General features: G+C 41.8%; 1 protein-coding gene across 1 annotated transcript; it reads right to left on the bottom strand.

The window, feature by feature from the left end:
- Positions 1-1,318: 1,318 nt before the first annotated feature.
- LOC126379188 (putative fatty acyl-CoA reductase CG5065) lies at positions 1,319-19,788 on the bottom strand. Its single transcript, XM_050027865.1, has 13 exons — positions 19,657-19,788; positions 16,682-16,758; positions 15,789-15,883; positions 14,368-14,528; positions 13,199-13,444; positions 12,146-12,298; positions 11,375-11,477; positions 9,734-9,793; positions 7,734-7,866; positions 6,441-6,548; positions 5,288-5,419; positions 3,490-3,750; positions 1,319-2,200 (listed from the first exon to the last, which is right to left on the bottom strand). Exons 2-13 carry the CDS (start codon positions 16,726-16,728, stop codon positions 2,122-2,124), a joined length of 1,578 nt encoding a protein of 525 aa, XP_049883822.1. The 5' UTR covers positions 16,729-16,758; positions 19,657-19,788; the 3' UTR covers positions 1,319-2,121.
- Positions 19,789-22,881: the final 3,093 nt, after the last annotated feature.

The raw sequence follows: 22,881 nt of genomic DNA, 5'->3' as shown, positions 1-22,881 counted from the left end.
TGTTTGACATTTAATGAGACTTACGGTTCAATTTGTTAAAAAAGTTAATATGACATGGTTTCAAAGTGTATACATGTAAGTACTCGTGACCGTATCAGTCTTGGATGTTTTTGGCGCTTCCTTTAATGCTTCTCGTTATTTTGATCAGAATAATAATGGGTGGAAGATGCAATTTTGCCTGCGTGTAATAAAAAGGGTCATCGTTTATACCCAAAAACAATGATAAATGATGCATAGTTTGTTATCCGTATCTTTCGAAGATTAAACGAAGAAAAAAGCCTGGAAAGTCCCTCAATGACCACCGATTTCTATCAAGTACTTAATTTAAATTTAGGAGCTCGGTGGCGCAGCGGTTAACGCGCTCGGTCTGCGATTGTTGAAGTTAAGCAACTTTCGCAAAGGCCGGTCACAGGATGGGTGACCACAAAAAAAAGTTTTCATCTCGAGCTCCTCCGTGCTTCGGAAGGCACGTTAAGCCGTTGGTCCCGGCTGCATTAGCAGTCGTTAATAATCACCAATCCGCACTGGGCCCGCGTGGTGGTTTAAGGCCCGATCTCCCTATCCATCCATAGGGAAGGCCCGTGCCCCAGCAGTGGGGACGTTAATGGGCTGGTGATGATGAATTTAATTCTAATTTTGAATGATAACACACTAAGTAATATTTTAAGCAAAAATATTTAAGTGTATTTTTTTACAGTAAGTATTAAATTTATAAATTGGTAACACTACGAGCGATCATGGTTTGTGATTGGATGAAAGCGGTCAGTGTTGCCATTTTATTTACAAAGGTACTTACTTAATGCAAAAACTTTCAATATGTTTCAAGCTGAGTCGATTTTTATTTACATTATTTATCATTTGTGACTGGAAAGGCGTAACGCCTGTAATTATTGAAGAAAGGGGATGTAAAAGGGCTACAAACTAATTTCACAATATCAATAAATGTTCAATAGCAATATTGCTTTTCAGGTGAATTGCTTCACCTGAAAAGCAATATTGCTATTGAACATTAAAAGCAAAAGTGCAGTCACTGAGCCCAGCGAATTATTTGTAAACAGTGGTGAAATTATGAACCATTAGTTGTCATATTATAAAATATAAACAGCCTCCGTGGTCTAGTGGTTAGAGCGTTAGGCTCACGATCTGGAGGTCCGGGTTCGAATCCCGATGGGGACATTGTCGAAATCACTTTGTGAGACTGTCCTTTGTTTGGTAAGGACTTTTCAGGCTTGAATCACCTGATTGTCCGAAAAAGTAAGATGATTCCGTGCTTCGGAGGGCACGTTAAGCCGTTGGTCCCGGCTATTAGCCGTAAAAACACCTCCACCAACCCGCAGTGGAGCAGCGTGGTGGAGTATGCTCCATACCCCCTCCGGTTGATTGAGGGGAGGCCTGTGCCCAGCAGTGGTATAGGCAGTTTATGTAGGTCTATTACAGAAACGACGGAGGAGGAGGTCTTAAGTGCAACCAGTTATTTTATTATTTTGCAAGAAACTGATTGGAATTTTGCAGCTTATCGTACCTCAATGTTAGCAGAGGCGAATATGGGAGCCATCGGTACGGCAATGCAGGACGTGGCAAGTCACAGGGACTGTAACCTGGAACCTGACAGAGGGCAGCAGTAACTGTCAGTACTATTCAGAGGCGGAGGACAGGAGTCCTAGTACGGCTTTGAAATAGACTACTCAGGGCGCTTCTCACTGACTTCGGACAGAGTAGTGCGGGGCGGAAGGCAAGAGAAACCACTGCAATTTTTTCCTTAGAAAAGTAGCATGAAGAATGCAACATCGACAAGAGCATACATACATAAACTCACGCCCGTAATCCCTAATGAGGTGGGCAGAGCCACAAGTAATCAAAGACAACTTGCAGCCACTGTTGATACAATATAAGCTGGATATGATGAACCTTTTGGTGATAAGGGATCAGCCTAACGCCCATAACATTAGTCCATCATGTTAGAAGACACAATACCTCTGTCGGATTTTACGACACGCTTGGGAAAGATAGAAGCTTCACCGACAAGAGCGTGGCTCTTAAATTAGTGATGATGCGCCAATGTAGCCTTTTTAACCCCCTATATAATATAATATATTTTAATTTTAATTGATAATATTATCCTTATCGTAGACGGCCCGCGACGAACTTAAAGATGTAATAACCGGTGGCAGCTTGAAGCAGTTTGTGGACCCAATACAACCTGAAATATAGACAAAATAAACTTTTGATCCCTGATTTCTGCAGACGCCTCCTAATTTTATTTTAAGTTATACCTGCGGACTTAGCGCCGTAAGCGCGCGACTCTTTCTCGTCTCGACATACATCACCCGTTACTCTCTCACAGTACAGCACAGAGAGAGACAGGCGATCTCTGTCGCGGCGAGAAAGAGTCGCGTGCTTACGGTACTAAGCCCGCTGTTATTTTCTTATCCGCCTAAGAGAAAAGAGACGGGTGATTAGCAGCTGTCAATTTGAAAATTAATGCTTGAATGAATGAATAACCCGGCCGAATTCCTGTTTGGCATATGCTGTCAACTTAAGATAAATTATGAAATTCTGATTACCAAATAAAGACAGATCTAGAAGTAACGAAATACATTTTCTTTTTTTCTATTTAACTTATTTATGAATATTAATCAAGAAAAACGTAATAATGAGTGCGACATTTTGTTACGTTATTCTATGAAGTCACAGTGTGGTTTTTCATACAAATTCCATAGTAAGTTCGTGTAGTAAAACGTTTAGTAAAAAGTAACTGATTTGACTAGTTGGAAACTAGCCAAATATGTTGGGTTATTGGCCAATGGGAAATTTTAAGAAGGGGTTTTAAATTTTTGCCTAAAATTTACATGTGTTCCGTACCCGCTCAAAATTGGTATTCTTAGATTGCGTCTCAACCTTATTTCAAGATTTTTCCAACGAGGTTGATTGGCGTAATAGAATAAGGAATAATACCACGTACAGAAAGGCAACTCTCCGCTCCCCACTAGCGGCTGAAAGAGGTTTACCTCACCCCCTCGGTCTTACTTTATTCTTCAATCGTATGGCGTCAGACGTCACACACAAAGATGGGTAGAGTCTGTGTAAAACGAGGTGTTTTCTATGAAGTGTCCGGGGTGTGTTACGGGTTACTACATACACATACATATATAAACTCACGCCTTTTTCTTACCGGGGTAAGCAGAGACTATGGTTCCATTTGGTTCGATCCTGACAAATTTATCTTGCTTCCTCCACATTCATCAATTTCATAAACGCACGCCGGTTCAAAGTACAGTCACGAGCAATGTCATGTACCCACTTTAGAACCCTGTCGCACTATCATATTTGTCATTTAATGAGACTTGCGGTTTAATTTGTTAAAAAAGTTAATGCGACATGGTTTCAAAGTGTCATATTAGTAATAGTACTCGTGACAGTAGATCGTACTGAACCTTTTTAAGACATCTCCAATTACGGGTTACTAGCACCTGTGTTATGTGGACTTACCTTCGCAACTTAGTCCTAGCAGCGGGCAGGGACTCAGCGGTATCTTTCAAAATAAATTTTCGTATTCCCATCATATAAGACCCCATGTATTGATTCCAGTCATATATGGACGGCCAGTGCGGGAAGGAGGAGCCGTCAAGAGTATTGCTCGCGTCGTTGTGGAGCGCAGTCAGTTCTGTTATGCCAAATTGCCACTCGTGGTTCGCGAAGTATTCCCCTGTTGCGGCGGCCATTTTGAATCGCCGGGCGAGTTTCATCATTCTGGCAAAAAAAAAAATACAAATGTAGGAAAGTAAGAATACTATGGAAGGATAAAGAATGCGAATTTGATTGTTTATGGTATGAATGGAGGATGGATTTTCCTGTAACCAAAGGTTGCCTGGAAGAAATTGCTGCATGGGCAATAAGGCCGCCTGTTGTGCTTTTCTGTATATGTTGTCCTTATCTCTGTATTTTGTGTCCATTGTGCTCAATAAAGTATTTTATCTATCTATCTATGGTTAATGAACGGGACGTAAGGCAGTTTTAAAAAGTAAGAAAGGTGAGTCGATGGGGGGATGTCTATCGGGTTAGAGGATAAGGGAAGAAGTTGTTCTTTTTTGTTTTGCTATAAAACTAATTAAAATATAAGGAGTAAAGATATTTAAAATATCCCGTTTTATTTCTATATCCCACAATTTTGGGGGCTCGTCGGGGTTATAAAAAAACGGATATTCAAATGAGTAAAGATATTTAACCTGTATAACCAATATTGTTAAGATAGATCCTAGCACATTTTGCGTTGCTTATCAGTTGCTACTACTATTAGGGCTTCAGCTCTATGCATACCATCAGGCATAGCTGAGCCAACATAACATAAACTGCCTATATACGTCTCACTGCTGGGCACAGGCCTCCCCTCAATCAACCGGAGGGGGTATGGAGCATACTCCACCACGCTGCTCCACTGCGGGTTGGTGGAGGTGTTTTTACGGCTAATAGCCGGGACCAACGGCTTAACGTGCCCTCCGAAGCACGGAATCATCTTACTTTTTCGGACAATCAGGTGTATCAAGCCTGAAAAGTCCTTACCAAACAAAGGACATTCTCACAAAGTGATTTCGACACTGTCCCCATCGGGAATCGAACCCGGACCTCCAGATCGTGAGCCTAACGCTCTAACCACTAGACCACGGAGGCTGTTAGGAGGCTGCTGAGCCAACATACTTGGCCATTATATAAAAAAAAAAAACAAACAACAGTGTCATAAGGAAGTAAGTAAGTAAAAATTTTTTGTTTCCTCTACAAAAACACATGGATAATTAAATACATACAAAAATACAATATTTGTAGAGGCTGGTGCCTAAACTAGGATACCCTGTGTTTTAGGACTCCAGGCCTCCACCCCCAAACTTTAAAAAATGGAAAAAAATAATTGAATTGAACTTGAATTAAATATAGACTAAGGGTGGTATTAATAAACTAATCTCAGCTTCAAGATCGCCCTCAAGATCATGTCAATGTGACAGTTCTTATATAAAAACAGGGACTTGAGCATTATCTTGAGGGCAGTCTCAGCTGAGATTAGTTTACTAATACCACGCTAAATCATAAAACATTTTTTAAAAATAATAATATCAACTCTATAAGTGCTAGCATGTGTGAGTGTGTGCGTGTGTGTGTATGTATGTGTGTGTGTGTGTGTGTGTGTGTGTGTGTTTGTGTGTGTGTGTGTGTGTGTGTGTGTGTGTGTGTGTGCGTGTAGTAATTTTATTTTTTTTATTTTTTTTTTATTTTATTCATAAGTAATAATACTCACATAGCCTTCCTCCCTTGAGCTCTAAGCAGCATATCATAAAGGAACGCCGGCAGGAAGTGAAGTGAGACCTCCCAGAAAGTATTCATGAAGCGAGACTCCGTAAACGTGAAGTTTGGGTACCACATCACGTACCTGTAAGGAGGGACGATGGTACTTATTCCTGCAGACGCCATCTAATTTTATTTTAAGTTATACCTGTCATTTTTTTATCCGTTGAAAAAGAAATGGACGGGTAATCGAAAGGCATAAAATTAATGGAATACACGTCAATTTTAAACAGAAATCTAAAACAACCGTCTAAAAAATTACATCGGCCAATAACCCGACAGAGTTAAGTTGACAGCACACGTCAATCGGATTGCATACCAGCGAGATGCCTATTTTATTCGCACGGGTTATTCATTCATTTTAAAATTAACTTGTTGACAATCATCCCTCCCTTTCCTTTTCGGCGGATAAGAAAGTGACGGGTAGAACTTAAAATTAGGAGGTGTCTGCAGGTTTCGGGGACAATAATAAGATTGCACATTCAGAATATACTTTTGAACTGTTTTAAGACAGTAATTAAACAGAAACTTTGTAAAAAAAAGGTATAAGGTTAGCGATTATTTAGAAGATGGATTAACTGTCTGGGAACTGATATTAGGCAGCAATTTTTATGTTTTCACGTGACTTATTGTAGATTTGCCGCAGATGGCATTAACTACTTGGCCGGACAAATGGGGAGCGCTGAAGGCTCTCACCCGGTTCAACGTTTAAGACAACAGGCCTGAGGGTGCTCAGTCGGGCGCGAACCTCGGCTCAGGGCGTCGTCTGAGAGGAAAAATATTTGAAAGAATTAATCGACCCTAGTGGGTCGATAGCGATAAGCGCTGATTGAGGGAAATATTAGGCAGCCAAATTACTAAATTGTATTTTTATTTTGAGGGATGGTTCACACTTCACACCATGATTCTGAGTTGATATCAAGTGGAATTTTCCGTCGCAACAGTAAAAACATTAAAAAACGCAAAAAAAATCATGAATTTTCGACAGGATATTCCACTAGATATTAACTCAGAATCATGAGCTTAATCATCCCCCTCAGTATTCGTTACGATGTCACTAACACCCAGTTTACATTGAAATTATTCAATTATTCAAATCCACTTACTTGGTGGGGTTCTCTCTGGACCACTTCATGCACAGCCTGGAGAAGTTTCCCCACTGCAACGGGTTCACAGACCCTGAGGTCACGTTGTATACTGGACACCTGCCTGGCCTGCGAGAAGAAAAGAAAAAAGAAAAATAACATAAGATAAGTTCACGACTAATATGGGGTGGTCACATTGGGGGATCCCGGGGTGGGGGGGGGGGGGTATTGGGGTTCATGACCTAAGAATCATGAGCCGAATCATCCCCCTCAGTATCGTTACCATGTCACTAACACCACGTACAGTCATGAGCAATATTATGTACCCACTTTAGAACCCTGTCGCACCATCATATTTGACATTTAATGAGACTTACGGTTTTATTTGTCAAAAAACTTAATGTGACATGGTTTCAAAGTGAATGCATATTAGTACTCGTGACCGTACAATACGTAAATACTTACAGGTAACGAATACTGAGGGGGATGATTCAGACCATGATCCTGAGTTGATATTGAGTGGAATTTCCTGTTGGAAAATTCATGAAAATTTTAGTTTCTTTTTAAATTATTTTCAATCCTACACTTTTGCGATGGAAAATTCCACTTGATAGCGACTCCCCAAACGGCGAGTCTCGCTACGGCGAGTCTCTTTACAACTTTTTTTAGTCTTGCTGGTTTATTTCCTAAAAATACATTTCCGAATTGATGCAAAGCTGATTTCCAAACAGTTTTCACCATAACTGTACTATACAAAAAAAATAGCTCGAAGTATAGGGAACATAAAGCGAACGCGCTGTAGAGATACGCGACGTAAAGCCACTCGCCGTAAAGAGCCTCGTCCCGCACCGCGAATCGCCGTTCGGGAAATCGCTGTCAAAGCCATAATTCGTCTGAATCATCCCCCTCAGTATTCGTTATGATTGAATGTAGTACCTACGGCGGCTGAGGTGAAGGCGGGAGGTTCCGGCTTAGCAGTGAGCGCAGCCACCACCATTACCGTGTTGCTATGCACATCGGCCAGTAGGCATAAGTTTTATAGGTACAATTGTAGCTATGTAGTTATCATATCACTTGCTTGCGCTCTGCGATACGTAGCCGAGACACAAACTGCATAAAATGTTTGTCTACCTATTGTTTACCCACATTTTTTGTTACCTACTTATCTATGTATAATGTAAGACGGACATCGTAGATACCTAGCATCGACACAAACCATGGTTTAACGATGCCAGTTAGCATAATCACTGTGTGTACTAAATTTTTGAAATAAGTAAATAAAAAAAATGATGTCACTGACACACTGAATCTTACTTTTTAGTAGCCTGCCTCCACGCGGCGAGGATACAGCTGTTCACCACCATGTCTACTGGCACAATGTCGATTACCATCTCCTGCTTGCAGTAGCCCGAACGGTATGTGCCGCGAGACATCTCCATCAGAAGACCTGTGGAGTACAATTGAGTAATTTCCCAAGTTGAAGTTAAAGATAAATTGAAATCAGAATCATTTATTCAACGTAATTGTCATGGATATACCTGTTAAAGGTCAATGTAACATTTTTGAATTTACATCATTTCGCAAGGTGTTATGGCTGAGGAGATGAAATGACAAGAAACTGCAACAGCAACACATCTTTTAAATCAATGAGGGTAAGTACATTACAAGTTATTTAATAACTAGAGTATCATTTAGGTAATCATTAATCTTATAATAAGCTTTTTTACATAAAGTAAGCTTCACATGAGCTTTAAATTTATTTTCTGACAAATTTAAAATATTATTTGGTACGGGGGCCTGTTGTATTTCCTAATGTTTATAGTCCTAAAGTCGATTTTCCGAACATCATTTTCCTAATATTTAATTGTACTAATGTTCGATCATCCTAAATATTGATTATCCTACCGTAATACTTGTCCTAATATTCTTTAGTTCTAATATTAATGTCCCTAAAGTTTGAAATTCCGAATTTTTCATTCCCTATATGATCTATTTGACATATTTTGGTTAGTTGTGACCATCGAGGCCCGAAGGGCCGAGAGGCGGCGGTGAAGATTTGTTTCGTAACGACAGCAGTCACGGGTGCGAGCGAAGCGAGCACGGAAATTCGCGGCACCCCGACACTGTAGATATAGGTTACGAAGGCTGTATGGCAGGGGGCGAGCAAAGCGAGCCCCCTGCCATATAGCCGAGTGGGTTAGGTTACTTGTGACCATCGAGGCCCGAAGGGCCGAGAGGCGGCGGTGAAGGTTCTCTATTGTATTCCCTAAAATTTCTTATCCTACTTTTTATTTTCCTTCACATTTTATTTAGGACTATACATTTTAGGAATATAAACGATTGTAACTATGGACATTAGGGCTTACCATCATTAGGATGAAAAAAAATAGGGCAATGAACACTAGGAGTTAACAAAATTGGACTAGGATCATTAGGACATTCCATACTTAGGACTAAAATGTGAAGGAAAATAAAAAGTAGGATAAGAAATTTTAGGGAATACAATAGAGAACCATTTGGTACAAAGTTGAAAATGTATATCTTTAATGTAAATAATGGCCCCGATTCCTGCAGACACCGCCTAATTTTATTTTAAGTTATATCCGTCATTTTCATATCCGTCGAAAAGGAAAGGGACGGATGATTCACAGCTCTTAATTTTAGGAAGAATGAGTAAATGAATGAATAAACCGGGCGAATCAAAAGGTACGTCGCTGGTATGCAATCCGTTTGACGTGCTGTCTACTTAACTGTGTCGGGTTATTGACGGATGTAATTTTTTTTAAATTGACGTTGACGTGTGTTCCATAAATTTTATGCTTGTCGATTACCCGTCTCTTTCCTTTTCGGCGGATAAGAAAATGACAGATATAACTTAAAATAAAATTAGATGGTATTTACAGGAATTAGCACCATTTATAATTTATATAATACGCATAAAGAGTAAAATGCATAAAATTAAAACATATACACCTTTGAAATGGTTCTCCTATGTTTGTCATGTTGGTTTTTTCATGATATAATTATAATAAAATTAACAATCAATTATACTTACATTGTTTTAAGTTTACGCGATTATTATCATAATTAAAACACATAATAACGGGTTCTTACCGCGTTTAAAATGGGGATATGAGACTCCCGATATTTCGACACTGTTGCAAGTGCCACGATCACGGGCTGACAAACATGTGTCTTGCTTTTTTGTAATTGTTTTAGTGGAAATTTGATATGATGTTGTTGTCTTTTTTGTGTGTGGCGTCCTTTTATAATAAACTATTTCTATTCTATTCTTCTTATACCATGTTTTGTACCTGTCACTCCATATATGTTGTCAATCCATCCAGGGAATGGTTCTTGGTGGGCAGCAGTCACTGCGAACAGAGGAAACAAATATATTGAAGATGCCAGGGTCCTTATAAGAGCCGTGGTAGCCCAGTTGGTAGAACGCTTGCCTCTCACTTTGAGGTCGCGGGTTCCAGCACATGCCTAAACCAATGATTGTCGAATTTGTTTTCGAATTCATGTTTGGATCATAAATGATTATCACGTGCTCAGCGGCGAAGGAAAACATCGTGAGGAAATCCACATTCCCGAGAAATGCATTTTCGGAGGTATGTATGTTACTTGAGTCACGTCAGGAGCCCTTGGCGGCTCAATAATAACCATGACACCTTTTTTTTTGACGTGACTTCTTGTAGATTTGCCGCAGATGGTATTTACTACTTGGCAGGATAAATGGGGAGCGCTGAAGGCTCTCACCCGATACAACGTTTAAGACAACAGGCCTGAGGGTGCCCAGTTGGGCGCGAACCTCGGCTCAGGGCGTCGTCTGAGAGGAAAAATATTTGAAAGAATTAATCGATTCTAGTGGGTCGATAGCGATAAGCGCTGAATGAGGGAAAGCCTGACACCAGGGTTGATGAGGTTGGTTATCCACCTCACAACCCACACGATAGAAGAAGTTGAAATTAGAAGGTTAAACTGTAAAGAGTCATCTACTTATATGTATTTATTTTAGGGAACGCAGCGTGGAAAGTCCGTCATTCCGGACCTAGGTACTTAATTCTAAAAGAAAATGTTCCACCTTGCGTCAATAGAATCGTTCTCACGGTTTTAATAAAATAGTGAAGCAATATCGATTGATCGACTGAACACCTGTCCGTTCTCAATAACCCTAGTTTAGAAGTTTTTACCATTCCAATGAATAAATGAAAAGGTTAGGCTAGACGCGATACGATGTTAATGTGGCTTATAATCGATATTTTTTTACGTCATTGTATGTTTGCATCGGCTAAAAGGGAAGGTTTACAAGACGGTCATAAGACAAGGGGGGTTAAAAAGGCCAAATCGAAGCAATTCACTTAAAAAAGCAATAGGTATTGCTATTTGACATTTGTTTGCATTGCGCACTTACTTTTATAATGCGCAAAAGTCAAATTGCAATATTGCTTTTTTGGATGAAAATGGCCATCATCATCATCATCAGCCCACTAACGTCCGCACTGCTGGGGCACGGGCCTTCCCTATGGATGGATCGGGCCTTAAACCATCACGCGGGCCCAGTGCGGATTGATGGTTATTAACGACTGCTAATGCATAAAAAAGCAATATTGCAGTTTGACATAATTTTGTGCATATAAAAGTAAGTGCGCAATGCAAACAAATGTCAAATAGCAATATATTGCTTTATTAGATGGTGCCTGGTTAATGGCAATATTTCTTTCAAATATTTTCCCTATCAGACGACGCCCTGACCCGAGGTTCGCGCCCAACTGGGCACCCTCAGGCCTGTTGTCTTAAACGTTGTACCGGGTGAGAGCCTTCAGCGCTCCCGATTTGTCCGGCCAAGTAGTTAATGCCATCTGCGGCAAATCTACAATAAGTCACGTCAAAAAAAAGGCATTGGGCTCGCCCCCTGTTAGATGGGACTTAAATAAACGTTTTGAACTCACCTATGGAAGGCCTTACGATGCAGACAGGCAGATCAGCTGAGTGGTTGTAGACAATCGCTTCAGCTAATGCCTTGGTCAGGGTGTAGGGATTTGGGTGATCACCCTGAAAAGAACACATTCGATGATGGGGAATCATAGATTAACACTACGTATGGAACGGTCAGTCTCCGCCCCGCACTAATTCGTATCGGGCGCTACCTCACCCCCTTTGGGTCTTCATTATCATTAATTTAACATTCTCCATGCTACTTTTTAATAAAATAGTGAGGCAATATCAGAGAAGGCAGTGGTTTCTCTTTCCTTTCGCCCTGCAGTACTCTATCTGACGTGATTGGGATGGCGTCCAGAGAAGTCTATTTCAAAGCTGTACTAGGACTTCTGAATATTACTTCTGAATAGTACTGACAGTTACTGCTGGCCTCTGTCAGGTTCCAGGTTACAGTTCCTGTGACCTGCTCCTTCCGTCCTGCATTGCCATGCCGATGGCTCTCTCAGGTCTTACCATAGTCCTAAATGGCTGTAAGCCCCTGAAGAGAGTGTCCAGGGCGTGAACCTCGACTCAGAGCGTCATCTGAGGGGATTAATTTTAAAAGAATTAATCGACCCTAGTGGGTCGATAGCGATAAGCGCTGAACAAGGGCAATCGTTGACCACGCGAGGTTGATATCGGTGTCCTGAAGTGTTTGTTGTCGCGAGCTGATTTGTCGCCTCGATGGCTAGAGTAATATAGTCCTCAAGATCGTATTATGTCCTTCGTATCCACTTCCATACCTGAAGAGAAGCAGAAATGACTTCCATGGTCTCAGGAGGCAGCATCTTGGCGCACCTGAGGATGCTATCAGGGTCGTAAGGGGGTGGGTAGACGCGCTCCTCGATGTGGCTCTTCGGGGCGTTGCTGTAGGCTGTTGACACGTGGACCAGGGCCTGAGGGTAAGAAGATGTACCATAATGTAAACTTAAAAATTCGCGGATGTGCACGTCGATGGTTTTCGTGTTATAACGCGCAAAAGAACCGCATCGCTGATGCATCGCCTGAGAACGGATGCCAACAGCTTTCTGAATGTGTTGTCTGACAGACTACTGTCAATGTCTGAGACACTACACACGTCACACACCTCATCCATCATCCTAAACATGATCGCAGACCAGTTCGACTGTTGCTACGTGAGTCAATGCTGCGCCATCTCCGGTGGGCTGGGGCGGGAGTGACCTACTTACCAAATATTTATAACTCTGTTTTGTACCGTTTGCTAACATAGAGTAAGATATACTATAGGTCTACCAGGATATGATGGCATAAAAAAAGTAAAAAACATATTGATTTTCCTATGGTAATGTTAAACTGTCCCCTGTCAAGTCAAAGTACATGTTTTGTCAACAATACTGAGTTTTTCCAAAGATTCCTTGAAATTATTCTAAATTTCGTAAGAATATCGAAAAAACCACTTCGATCACAAGCAAGGAAGATTGTTTACATTGTTTATTGTAAAATTAGTGAAGAAGCAGTTGGAGAAGCCCGGCCAAGTAGTTAATGCCACCGGCCAAGTAGTTAATGCCTCCGCCAAGTAGTTAATGCCGCCGGCCAAGTAGTTAATGTCATCTGCGGCAAATCTACAATAAGTCACGTCAAAAAAAAAAAACAAAAAGTTGAAGAAGAAACGTATCAAGACGTTTTCATCCAACTACCCGAGTGTTGCTTACTATAGAAATTTTATTTCCCCATGTGCCATTAGATTCTGGTACACCTATAATTATTTTTTTATTACTGCTTGGCCGATACCTGTTATATTTATCTGGAGAGCGTCATATAAACAAGCGACTGACCTTCAACCTGGGCATGGTACTGGCGAGCGCGAGCATATGCGCAGTCCCCTGCACATTCAACGCCGCTGCCACGTGCAGCGGCTCCGTGAACCGCACCGTGGCTGCCGAGTGGAGCAGCATGCTCACTCGCTCCATCAACTGCATGTCATCTCCACTTACTCCTAGGTTCGGGGCGGAGACGTCACCGGCGATGGGGATCAGCTTGCTTAAGCGTTCCGGCCACCGCGCGCGGATGCGGTCGAAGACCTGGAAAAAGATCATCATCATCAGCCCATTAACGTCCCCACTGCTGGGGCACGGGCCTTCCCTATGGATGGATAGGGAGATCGGGCCTTAAACCATCACGCGGGCCCAGTGCGGATTGGTGGTTATTAACGACTGCTAATGCAGCCGGGACCAACGGCTTAACGTGCCTTCCGAAGCACGGAGGAGTTCGATATAACTTTTTTTTGTGGTCACCCATCCTATGACCGGCCTTTGCGAAAGTTGCTTAACTTCAGCAATCACAGACCGAGCGCGTTTACCGCTGCGCCACCGAGCTCCTCAATGGGAAAAGATACAGGTAATTTATTCGCTTAAATATGAGTAATATAAGAAAGAAAATAGAGATCATCATCATCATCATCAGCCGTATGACGCCCACTGCTGGGCATAGGCCTCCCCCAAGGATCTCCACGACGATCGGTCCTGCGCTGCCCGCATCCAGCGGCTTCCCGCGACCTTCACCAGATCGTAGGTTTCAAATTCAGCACGAACCTAAACCTATGGTTTTAGGTCATTAAATGATTATCGTGTCCACAGCGGTGAAGGAAATCATCGTGAGGAAACCCGCATGCCCGAGAATCGTGTTTTCGGAGGTAAGTATGGAATAATGTGATAATAGGTTTTGTCTTCGGCAAGGTCAGACTTCTGTAATAAACTAGACTTGTCAAATCTTCAGATTAGGTTAGTGGACCCTGAGAACAACTGGATAATGCTAAGAGATGATGACCAATGAGGACACAATTGCAGTCGTGCGCACAAGCAAGCACTTGCTTGGACGAACTTATACAATTGCCGTCCTTCACTAACAACAAGTGCAAGAAAAAGATAAATATACCTAGTATAGAGTTAGATGCAATTAAAACCACAAAAACCACAAACCTGTAAAATTCAAAATCTGAACATACCTGGTTCTTCAGCAATTCCTTATACCTCTGTTCGACTGTGAGCCCGCGCTTAGGCCTCATCAGGACATAGATGGTGTCGATGCCAGGACAACTGCGCAGGAGTTTCTCCAACAGAGCCTTGCCCACGAAGCCTGTGCCGCCCGTTACCATGACTACGGCTCCTGTCAGAAATAAAGTAAGGTTATCAAAAAATGAGGAGCTCGGTGGCGCAGCGGTAAACGCGCTCGGTCTGCGATTGTTGAAGTTAAGCAACTTTCGCAAAGGCCGGTCATAGGATGGGTGACCACAAAAAAAAAGTTTTCATCTCGAGCTCCTTTGTGCTTCGGAAGGCACGTTAAGCCGTTGGTCCCGGCTGCATTAGCAGTCGTCAATAACCATCAATCCGCACTGGGCCCGCGTGATGGTTTAAGGCCCGATCTCCCTATCCAGCCCTAGGGAAGGCCCGTGCCCCAGCAGTGGGGACGTTAATGGGCTGATGATGATGATGAAGTACTTAACTTAATGTGGTGTTGGAGGAGGATAGAAGTGCTAGTGTTACAAAAATTTCCTAACCATGCCGTGTATACACGTTTTGGGCTTCAATCTAGGTATTACCCACATCTGTAACCTTTTATTTTCGGATGCCATGTTTGTTACCTGTTGTGTATACCTTTTAAATAAATAAAAAAAAAAAACAAGTACTCGTGCGTGACCGTATGCGTGGTGTGTAATTTAGTATACTAATGATCAAATATTTGAAATTTTACATACATTCGCTGAAAAAGAAAGGGACGGAAACACCTATTAATTTTAAAATTAATGAAGCAATAACCCGGGCGGAACAAATAGACATCTCACTGATATACAACTTATTTGACGTGTGCTGTCAATTTGATTCTGTCGGGTTATTTGCCAGTGTCTAAAATTAACGTGTCTGTCGATCACCCGTCCCTTTCCTTTTCGACGGATTAGAAGTTGACATAAAATAGAATTAGATGGTGTGTACTGGGGAGTTAAAATGGCCACATCGAAGCAATTCATCTAAGAAAGCAATGTCGCAATTTGACATGTGCGCATATAAAAACTAAGTGTGCAATGCGATCAAATGTCAAATAGCAATATTGCTTTGAAAGAAAGAAAGAAAGAAAGAAACATTTATTACTTCCGGACACCACAGACACAGACAGACAGGTAAGTACATTACATTTAACAGGACAGAAACCACACAGAAATCAATAAGTACATAGACAAAAAAAAATATACCAAAACAAAAAGAAAAACAAACCAAAATCATAAAAACAATAATAATAAAACTAAGTATTCTTAATGCAACGCACTGACAGCCCGATCATCTGCGGTTCTCTCTTTCGATCTTTGTTAGATGAATTGCTTCGATGTGGCCATTTTAACACCCCTGGAGTCAGCACAATTGTACGTCTTACCATCATAGAAATCGGCGATGGACTCCAGACTTTCCTGGTTGGTCTCGTTGAAGTTTGGTGTCGCCGGGTCGTTGCCGTTCCACTCCATGGTCTTCCTGTGAAAAAAAGTTTAAATCATCTACGGACTTCTATCTCAACATAACTACTTACTTACTTACTTCTTATCGTGTGGATTGTGAGGTGCAATACCACCCTCATCATCCCTGGTATCAGGGTTATTATTGAGCCGCCAAAGACCCATGACATGACTCATGTTACGACTACTTACTTACATCGGTAAGTAGTAACCGGGACCAACGGCTTAACGTGTTCCGAGGCACGGATCATCTTACTTTCGGACAGTCAGGTGATCAGCCTATAATGTCCTAACCAAACTAGAGATCACAAAGTGATTTTTGTGATATGTCCCCACCGGGATTCGAACCCGGGGCCTCCGGATCGTGAGCCCAACGCGACACCACTGGACCACGGAGGCCGTCACTACTTACTTATATTATGCAATAAGGCCGCCTGTTGTGCTTTTCTGTATATGTTGTCCTTATCTCTGTATTTTGTGTCCATTGTGCTCAATAAAGTATTTTATCTATCTATACAGTTGTGGTTGTCAAAGGAGTCAAAGATACATCTATAACCCTTATACGAGGGTTGATGGGATTGGTCATCCACCTCACAACCCACACGATAGAAGAAAAACCTCCGAATGTGGGTTTCATCACGACTTTTCCTTTTTCCTTCACCTCTGAGCATTTAATAAAGATTTATGTTACAAACATTAATTCGAAAACAAATTCGAAAATCATTGATTATGGCCTGGGATTTGACAATGCGACCTTACAGTGAGAATCAAATTTTCTTCCAACTGGACTAAAATGTCTCTTAAAATAGACACTTACTGAATGGAATCCATTGTGCCTGTCGACATAATTTTTATGTTCTCCATGCTAATGTCGGCTTCCACAATATTTTGGATCTGAAACAAAATATAAAATAAGTAAGTACTTAACCTAGTAGCACCGAGGAGCTTGGTGGCGCAGCGGTAAACGCACTCGGTCTGCGATTGTTGAAGTTAAGCAACTTTCGCAAAGGCCGGTCATAGGATGGGTGATCACAAAAAAAGTCTTCTTCTTCTTCATCTCGAGCTCCTCCGTGCTTCGGATTGCACATTAAGCCGTTGGTCCCGGCTGCATTAACAGTCGTTAATAACCATCAATCCGCACTGGGCCCGCGTGATAGTTTAAGGCCCGATCTCCCTATCCATCCATAGGGAAGGCCCGTGCCCCAGCAGTGGGGACGTTAATGGGCTGATGATGATGATGAAGTACTTAACTTAATGTGGTGTTGGAGGAGGATAGAAAAAATAAGTTGGACAGAAAGGGTTACTATGAGGAAGTGCTAGTAAGATTAAGGGAAAGAAGATAAATATTGAGAGTTATTGAAATCAGAAATCAGAATCATTTATTCAACGTAATTATCATGGATAAACTTGTTGAAGGTCAATGTAACGTTTTTGAATTTACGTCATTTCGCAACGTGTTATGGCTGAGGAGAAGAAATGACAAGAAACTGCAACAGCAACACATCTTTTAAATCAATCAGTTACACCACAGAGACAGAGATTTCAAAAGATTAATTAGAATATTATACCTCTGCCTACCCCGCAACCGCATCGCGCTTACCCAATAACTAGTATCAACAAATGTTACTTAATATCATGCAATGACTTACGTAATATACTTGCTCACTTAAACCTGCTTCTAAATCCTTGTACAGAGAAATTTCTTGTTTTCCACTCATTTACAAATACAAACATAAGTGCTTTGTTGCACCAAAATAAAAGAAAATAGTTACAAAATAGACTTAAATAGGTACACGGCAAATGGCGGATCGGTTAAAGCGATTTCTTCCAGACATCATTAAGGCGAGGGAATATGTAAATATTAAAATATTGCATTTTTTACATGACTTCTTGTAGATTTGACTTCTAACTACTTGGCCGGACAAATATGGAGCGCTGAAGGCTCTCACCCGGTATAACGTTTAAATTAAAAGATTGTGGGTGCAAACTATAAGTACAACTTACTAATAAATAAGTACATGAACGTAGACATGAACAATAATAAATAAATTTTATGTCATCACTAATTTAAGAGCCACGCTCTTGTCGGTGTAGCATTCTCCATGCTACTTTTTTAGAGAAAAATAGGGCAGTAGTTTTCCTCTTGCCTTCTCCCCAAAATAAATAAAAAAATACATCATCATCACCAGCCCATTAACGTCCCCACTGCTGGGGCACGGGCCTTCCCTACGGATGGATAGGGAGATCGGGCCTTAAACCACCACGCGGGCCCAGTGCCAAAAAAATTCATACATACTTATAAATAATATAGCTTAGATAAATAGTAGACACAAAATACCTAATAATAAGCAACTCAAGAGCCACAGAATATAAACAACATTTTTTTTTTGACGTGACTTATTGTAGATTTGCCGCAGATGGCATTAACTACTTGACCAGACAAATGGGGAGCGCTGAAGGCTCTCACCCGGTACAACGTTTAAGACAACAGGCCTGAGGGTGCCCAGTAGGGCGCGAACCTCTGCTCAGGGCGTCGTCTGAGAGGAAAAATATTTGGAAGAATTAGTCGACCCTAGTGGGTCGATAGCGATAAGCGCTGATTGAGGGAAATCGTTGACCACGCCGGCGGGGTCGGTATCGAGGACCCTTGTAGTGGCATTTGTAGGTTTAACTTTGTGGCAACCTACCAACTGTTTGTATGTTATCTGTGGATGATGTTGTTACCAGTACCTAGTTTTAAAACCTTATTGTAATAACCTCGCGAGATTGGGATTGCATTCTCTACTCAGCAGTTAGGCAACGACAAGAAAAAAGAAAGAAGCTTAGCCTTTTTAACCCCCCTGATATTCTCTCAGTTTTGTAATAAATCGGATAGCATTTACAAAATCAATAACATTTCCTAACTTTTTAACGACTCACATTCACTTTAAAAGAGAATTATGAAATCCATAAGTGATTTATGTTGAAAATACGTGGGTAGGTACCTACGTTGTACGAAATTCATCATCTCAGGCCTTTACATCTTTATCAGATGATTCAAACAGCGTTTCTGTGGCAGCTTTTAAAATGGCGAAATGACGAAATTAGGACTCTCACATAACATAACATACATATGATAAACAGCCTATACTAGTCCCACTGCTGGGCACAGGCCTCCCCTCAATCAACCGGAGGGGGTATGGAGCATACTCCACCACGCTGCTCCACTGCGGGTTGGTGGAGGTGTTTTTACGGCTTAACGTGCCCTCCGAAGCACGGAATCATCTTACTTTTTTGGACAATCAGGTGATTCAAGCCTGAAAAGTCCTTACCAAACAAAGGACAGTCTCACAAAGTGATTTCGACAAAGTCCCCATCGGGAATCGAACACGGACCTCCAGATCGTGAGCCTAATGCTCTAACCACTAGACCACGGAGGCTGGACTCTCACCCGGTACAAAATTTAAGACAACAGGCCTGAGGGTGCCCAGTTGGGCGCGAACCTCGGCTCAGAGCGATGGAAAGGCAACCAGCAGACCGTCTTCTATGTATTATCACAAATTACACTTTGTGATCCCTAGTTTGGTTAAGACATTACAGGCTGATCACCTGATCGTCCGAAAGTAAGACGATCCGTGCTTCGGAAGGCACGTCAAGCCGTTGGTTCCGGTTACTACTTACTGATGTAAGTAGTCGTTACATGATTCGTGTCAGGGGCCTTTGGCGGCTCAATAGTAACACTGACACCAGGGTTGATGAGGTTGGTAATCTCCTCACAACCCAGACGATAGAAGAAGAAGCTAACCAACTTACCAAAAAACCGGGAAGCGTAGTCCCACAAAATTTCCAAGCACAAAATTATAGGGGTGTCTATTTCATCTTTCCCCGGTCGAAACGCGCGACTTCTTTCCGTCGATCACTGCGACCGCTATCGACCGCTCAGCTCAGCGGTCTGGCTTTCACTGAGGAGTCGTCACGTAACTATCGCTGTAATGTTGTGAAAACACACGGGTGACTGTAGTGTGCGGCGCCCCTAGGTCAATAAGGAAAATGGTCAGAAATCAGAAATCAGAATCATTTATTCAACGTAATTATCATGGATAAACTTATTGAAGGTGAATGTAACATTATTGAATTTACGTAATTTCGCAAGGTGTTATGGCTGAGGAGAAGAAATGACAAGAAAATGCAACAGCGACACATCTTTTAAAACCAATGAGGGTACTACAAGTTATTTAATAACTAGAAGAACACATTCAATACCAGACATTTTTATCATTTAGGTAGTCATTGATCTTATAATAAGCTTTCTTTACATGAAGCTTCACATGAGCTTTCATGAGGTCGAAAAAACTCTTCTGCTCTTATGTCAGAGATCAAGGGCCGATCTTATCAACCCTTTGTCATGGTTACTATTGAGCTGCCAAAGGCCATGTAACGGTTACATACTTACATACATAAACATTATGTCCCACTGCTAGGCCACACCCCGGACACTTCATACAAACAACCTCGTTTTACACAGACACTAAATATTGACATTATCGTACACGCGCATCTGTGTGTGTGACGTCTGACGTCATACGATTCAAGTCTAAGCTATATTCGAGGGGGAGGGTGAGGTAAACCTAGCTCAGACACTGGTGGGGAGCGGAGAGTTGCTGTTCAATACGTAGTATTATTCCTTATTCAGAACAGGCCTTTCCTCAATCAACCGGAGGGGATAGGCACCACGCTGCTCCACTGCGGGTTAGTGGAGGAGTTTTACGGCTAAAAGTCGGGACCAACGGCTTAACTTAAGTGGAGTAGGTACCTATGCTCCTTACCCCCTCCCGTTGGTTGAGGGGAGGCCTGTGCCATCGTAACGAATACTGAGAGGGATGATTCAGACCATGATTCTGAGTTGAAAATACCACTTATCAACTCAGAATCATTGTGTGAATCATCCCTCAAAGTTTTGGTTACGATGTCACTTCTTCTATCGTGTAGGTTTGTGAGGTGATTGACCAACCTCATCAACCCTGATGTCAGGGTTATTATTGAGCCGCCAAAGGCCCCTGACATGACTCAAGTAAGACTACGTACTTACATCAGTAAGTAGTAACTGGGACCAACGGCTTAACGCTCATCTTATTTCTGGACAAGCAATCTGGATGTCACTAATACCCTGTATAAGCCTGTACGGTCACGAGTACTAATATGTATACACTTTGATACCATGTCACATTAACTTGAATGACGAATCAAACCGTAAGTCTCATTAAATGTCAAATATGATATTGCTAATTTGCTACAGGGTTAATGATATTGCTCGTGACTATACAGATTATGATATTTATGTTTTGTATTTGTAATAGGAGCTAGAACAAGGGTTTATAAAAAAAATAAAAAAATAATAATAAAAAATAAAAAACCACAGACACTTGCGTATTCATTAGTGCGGTTCCGTACACAACACAAATCTGTATATTTCATTTTCACGTTGGTAAATAATTAGCAGAGCCTGTGCCCAGCTTATGGGAACTACGACGAGTGCCGACCCGGAACAGAACCTATGACCTACATAGCGAAAAATATCAATTTATATTTATGTCCTGCAGAATCCCGGTGGGGACATATCACAAAAATCACTTTGTGATCCCTTGTTTGGTCAAGACATTGCAGGCTGATTACCTGAATGTCCGAAAGTAAGACGATCCGTGCTTCGGAAGGCACGTTAAGCCGTTGGTCCCGGTTACTAACTACTTCCTGATGTAAGTAAGAAGTCGTTACATGAGCCATGTAAGTGGCCTTTGGCGGCTCAATAGGAAACATGATACCAGGGTCGATGGGGTTGGTAATCCAACCCACACGATAGAAGAAGAGTTACATCCATCGCATGATGAGCAAAGTACCCACGCCTCACCGAGCTTTCTGTTAGACCAACGTGATAGGTGAGCCGTATCGCCGTCTATGGTGGCTGATGTTTTGAAAAGTAAGTAAACAAAGTACTAAGGTACCCTCGTGATATACGAAACATAATTTCGCTGTTTCGTTATGACTTTAGCCGCAATAGACTGTAACAAATGACCGAATGAAACACATTCGAAGTTACCCAATGTACTTAATAGTATGCCTTGTTTTGAAACTGTTTAATGTACATAAGTAAGTACTCAAGTTTATCAATAGGTGAAAGACTGTTCGCCTGGAAGCGGATTGTACTTAAATAAAAACTAAAAGCTCAAATGTAGGCAGCACTGTTGAGTTTCTCTAGCCATAGAGGCAGCCAATCAGCTCGCGACACCAAACACTTCAGGACCCCGATACCGACCCCGCCGTGGTCGACGATTTCCCTCAATCAGCGCTTATCGCTATCGACCCACTAGAGTCGATTAATTCTTTCAAATATTCTCCCTCTCAGACGACGCCCTGAGCCGAGGTTCGCGCCCAACTGGGCACCCTCAGGCCTGTTGTCTTAAACGTTGTACCGGGTGAGAGCCTTCAGCGCTCCCCATTTGTCCGGCCAAGTAGTTAATGCCATCTGCGGCAAATCTACAATAAATAACGTCAAAAAAAAACTGTTGAGTGTTCGTCAATTTTGTCAGTTTCCCGTATAGCTAAAATTCGTGATACAAGAGGGATATTCCAGTACTACCAGCTTTAACGTCTATCTATCTCTCTCTCTATGTAAACGCGCTCGGTCTGCGTTTGTTGAAGTTAAGCAACTTTCGCAAAGGCCGGTCATAGGATGGGTGACCACAAAAAAAAAGTTTTCATCTCGAGCTTCTCCGTGCTTCGGAAGGCACGTTAAGCCGTTGGTCTCGGCTGCATTAGCAGTCGTTAATAACCACCAATCCGCACTGGGCCCGCGTGATGGTTAAAGGCCCGATCTCCCTATCCATCCATAGGGAAGGCCCGTGCCCCAGCAGTGGGGACGTTAATGGGCTGATGATGATGAAGTATGTTATATATTTAATTGCATGTATTTATTGGTAAGTTGTATTTATAATTTGTACCCGCAATGTTTCAATTTCTTATTATTTTTTACATTTTTCCTCA

The sequence above is a fragment of the Pectinophora gossypiella genome, chromosome 28 (genome assembly GCF_024362695.1).
Source record: "Pectinophora gossypiella chromosome 28, ilPecGoss1.1, whole genome shotgun sequence".
Taxonomy (NCBI): domain Eukaryota; kingdom Metazoa; phylum Arthropoda; class Insecta; order Lepidoptera; family Gelechiidae; genus Pectinophora; species Pectinophora gossypiella.
The sequence above is the reverse complement of the archived record's forward strand: the minus strand, read 5'-3'. Positions and strand labels throughout refer to the sequence as shown.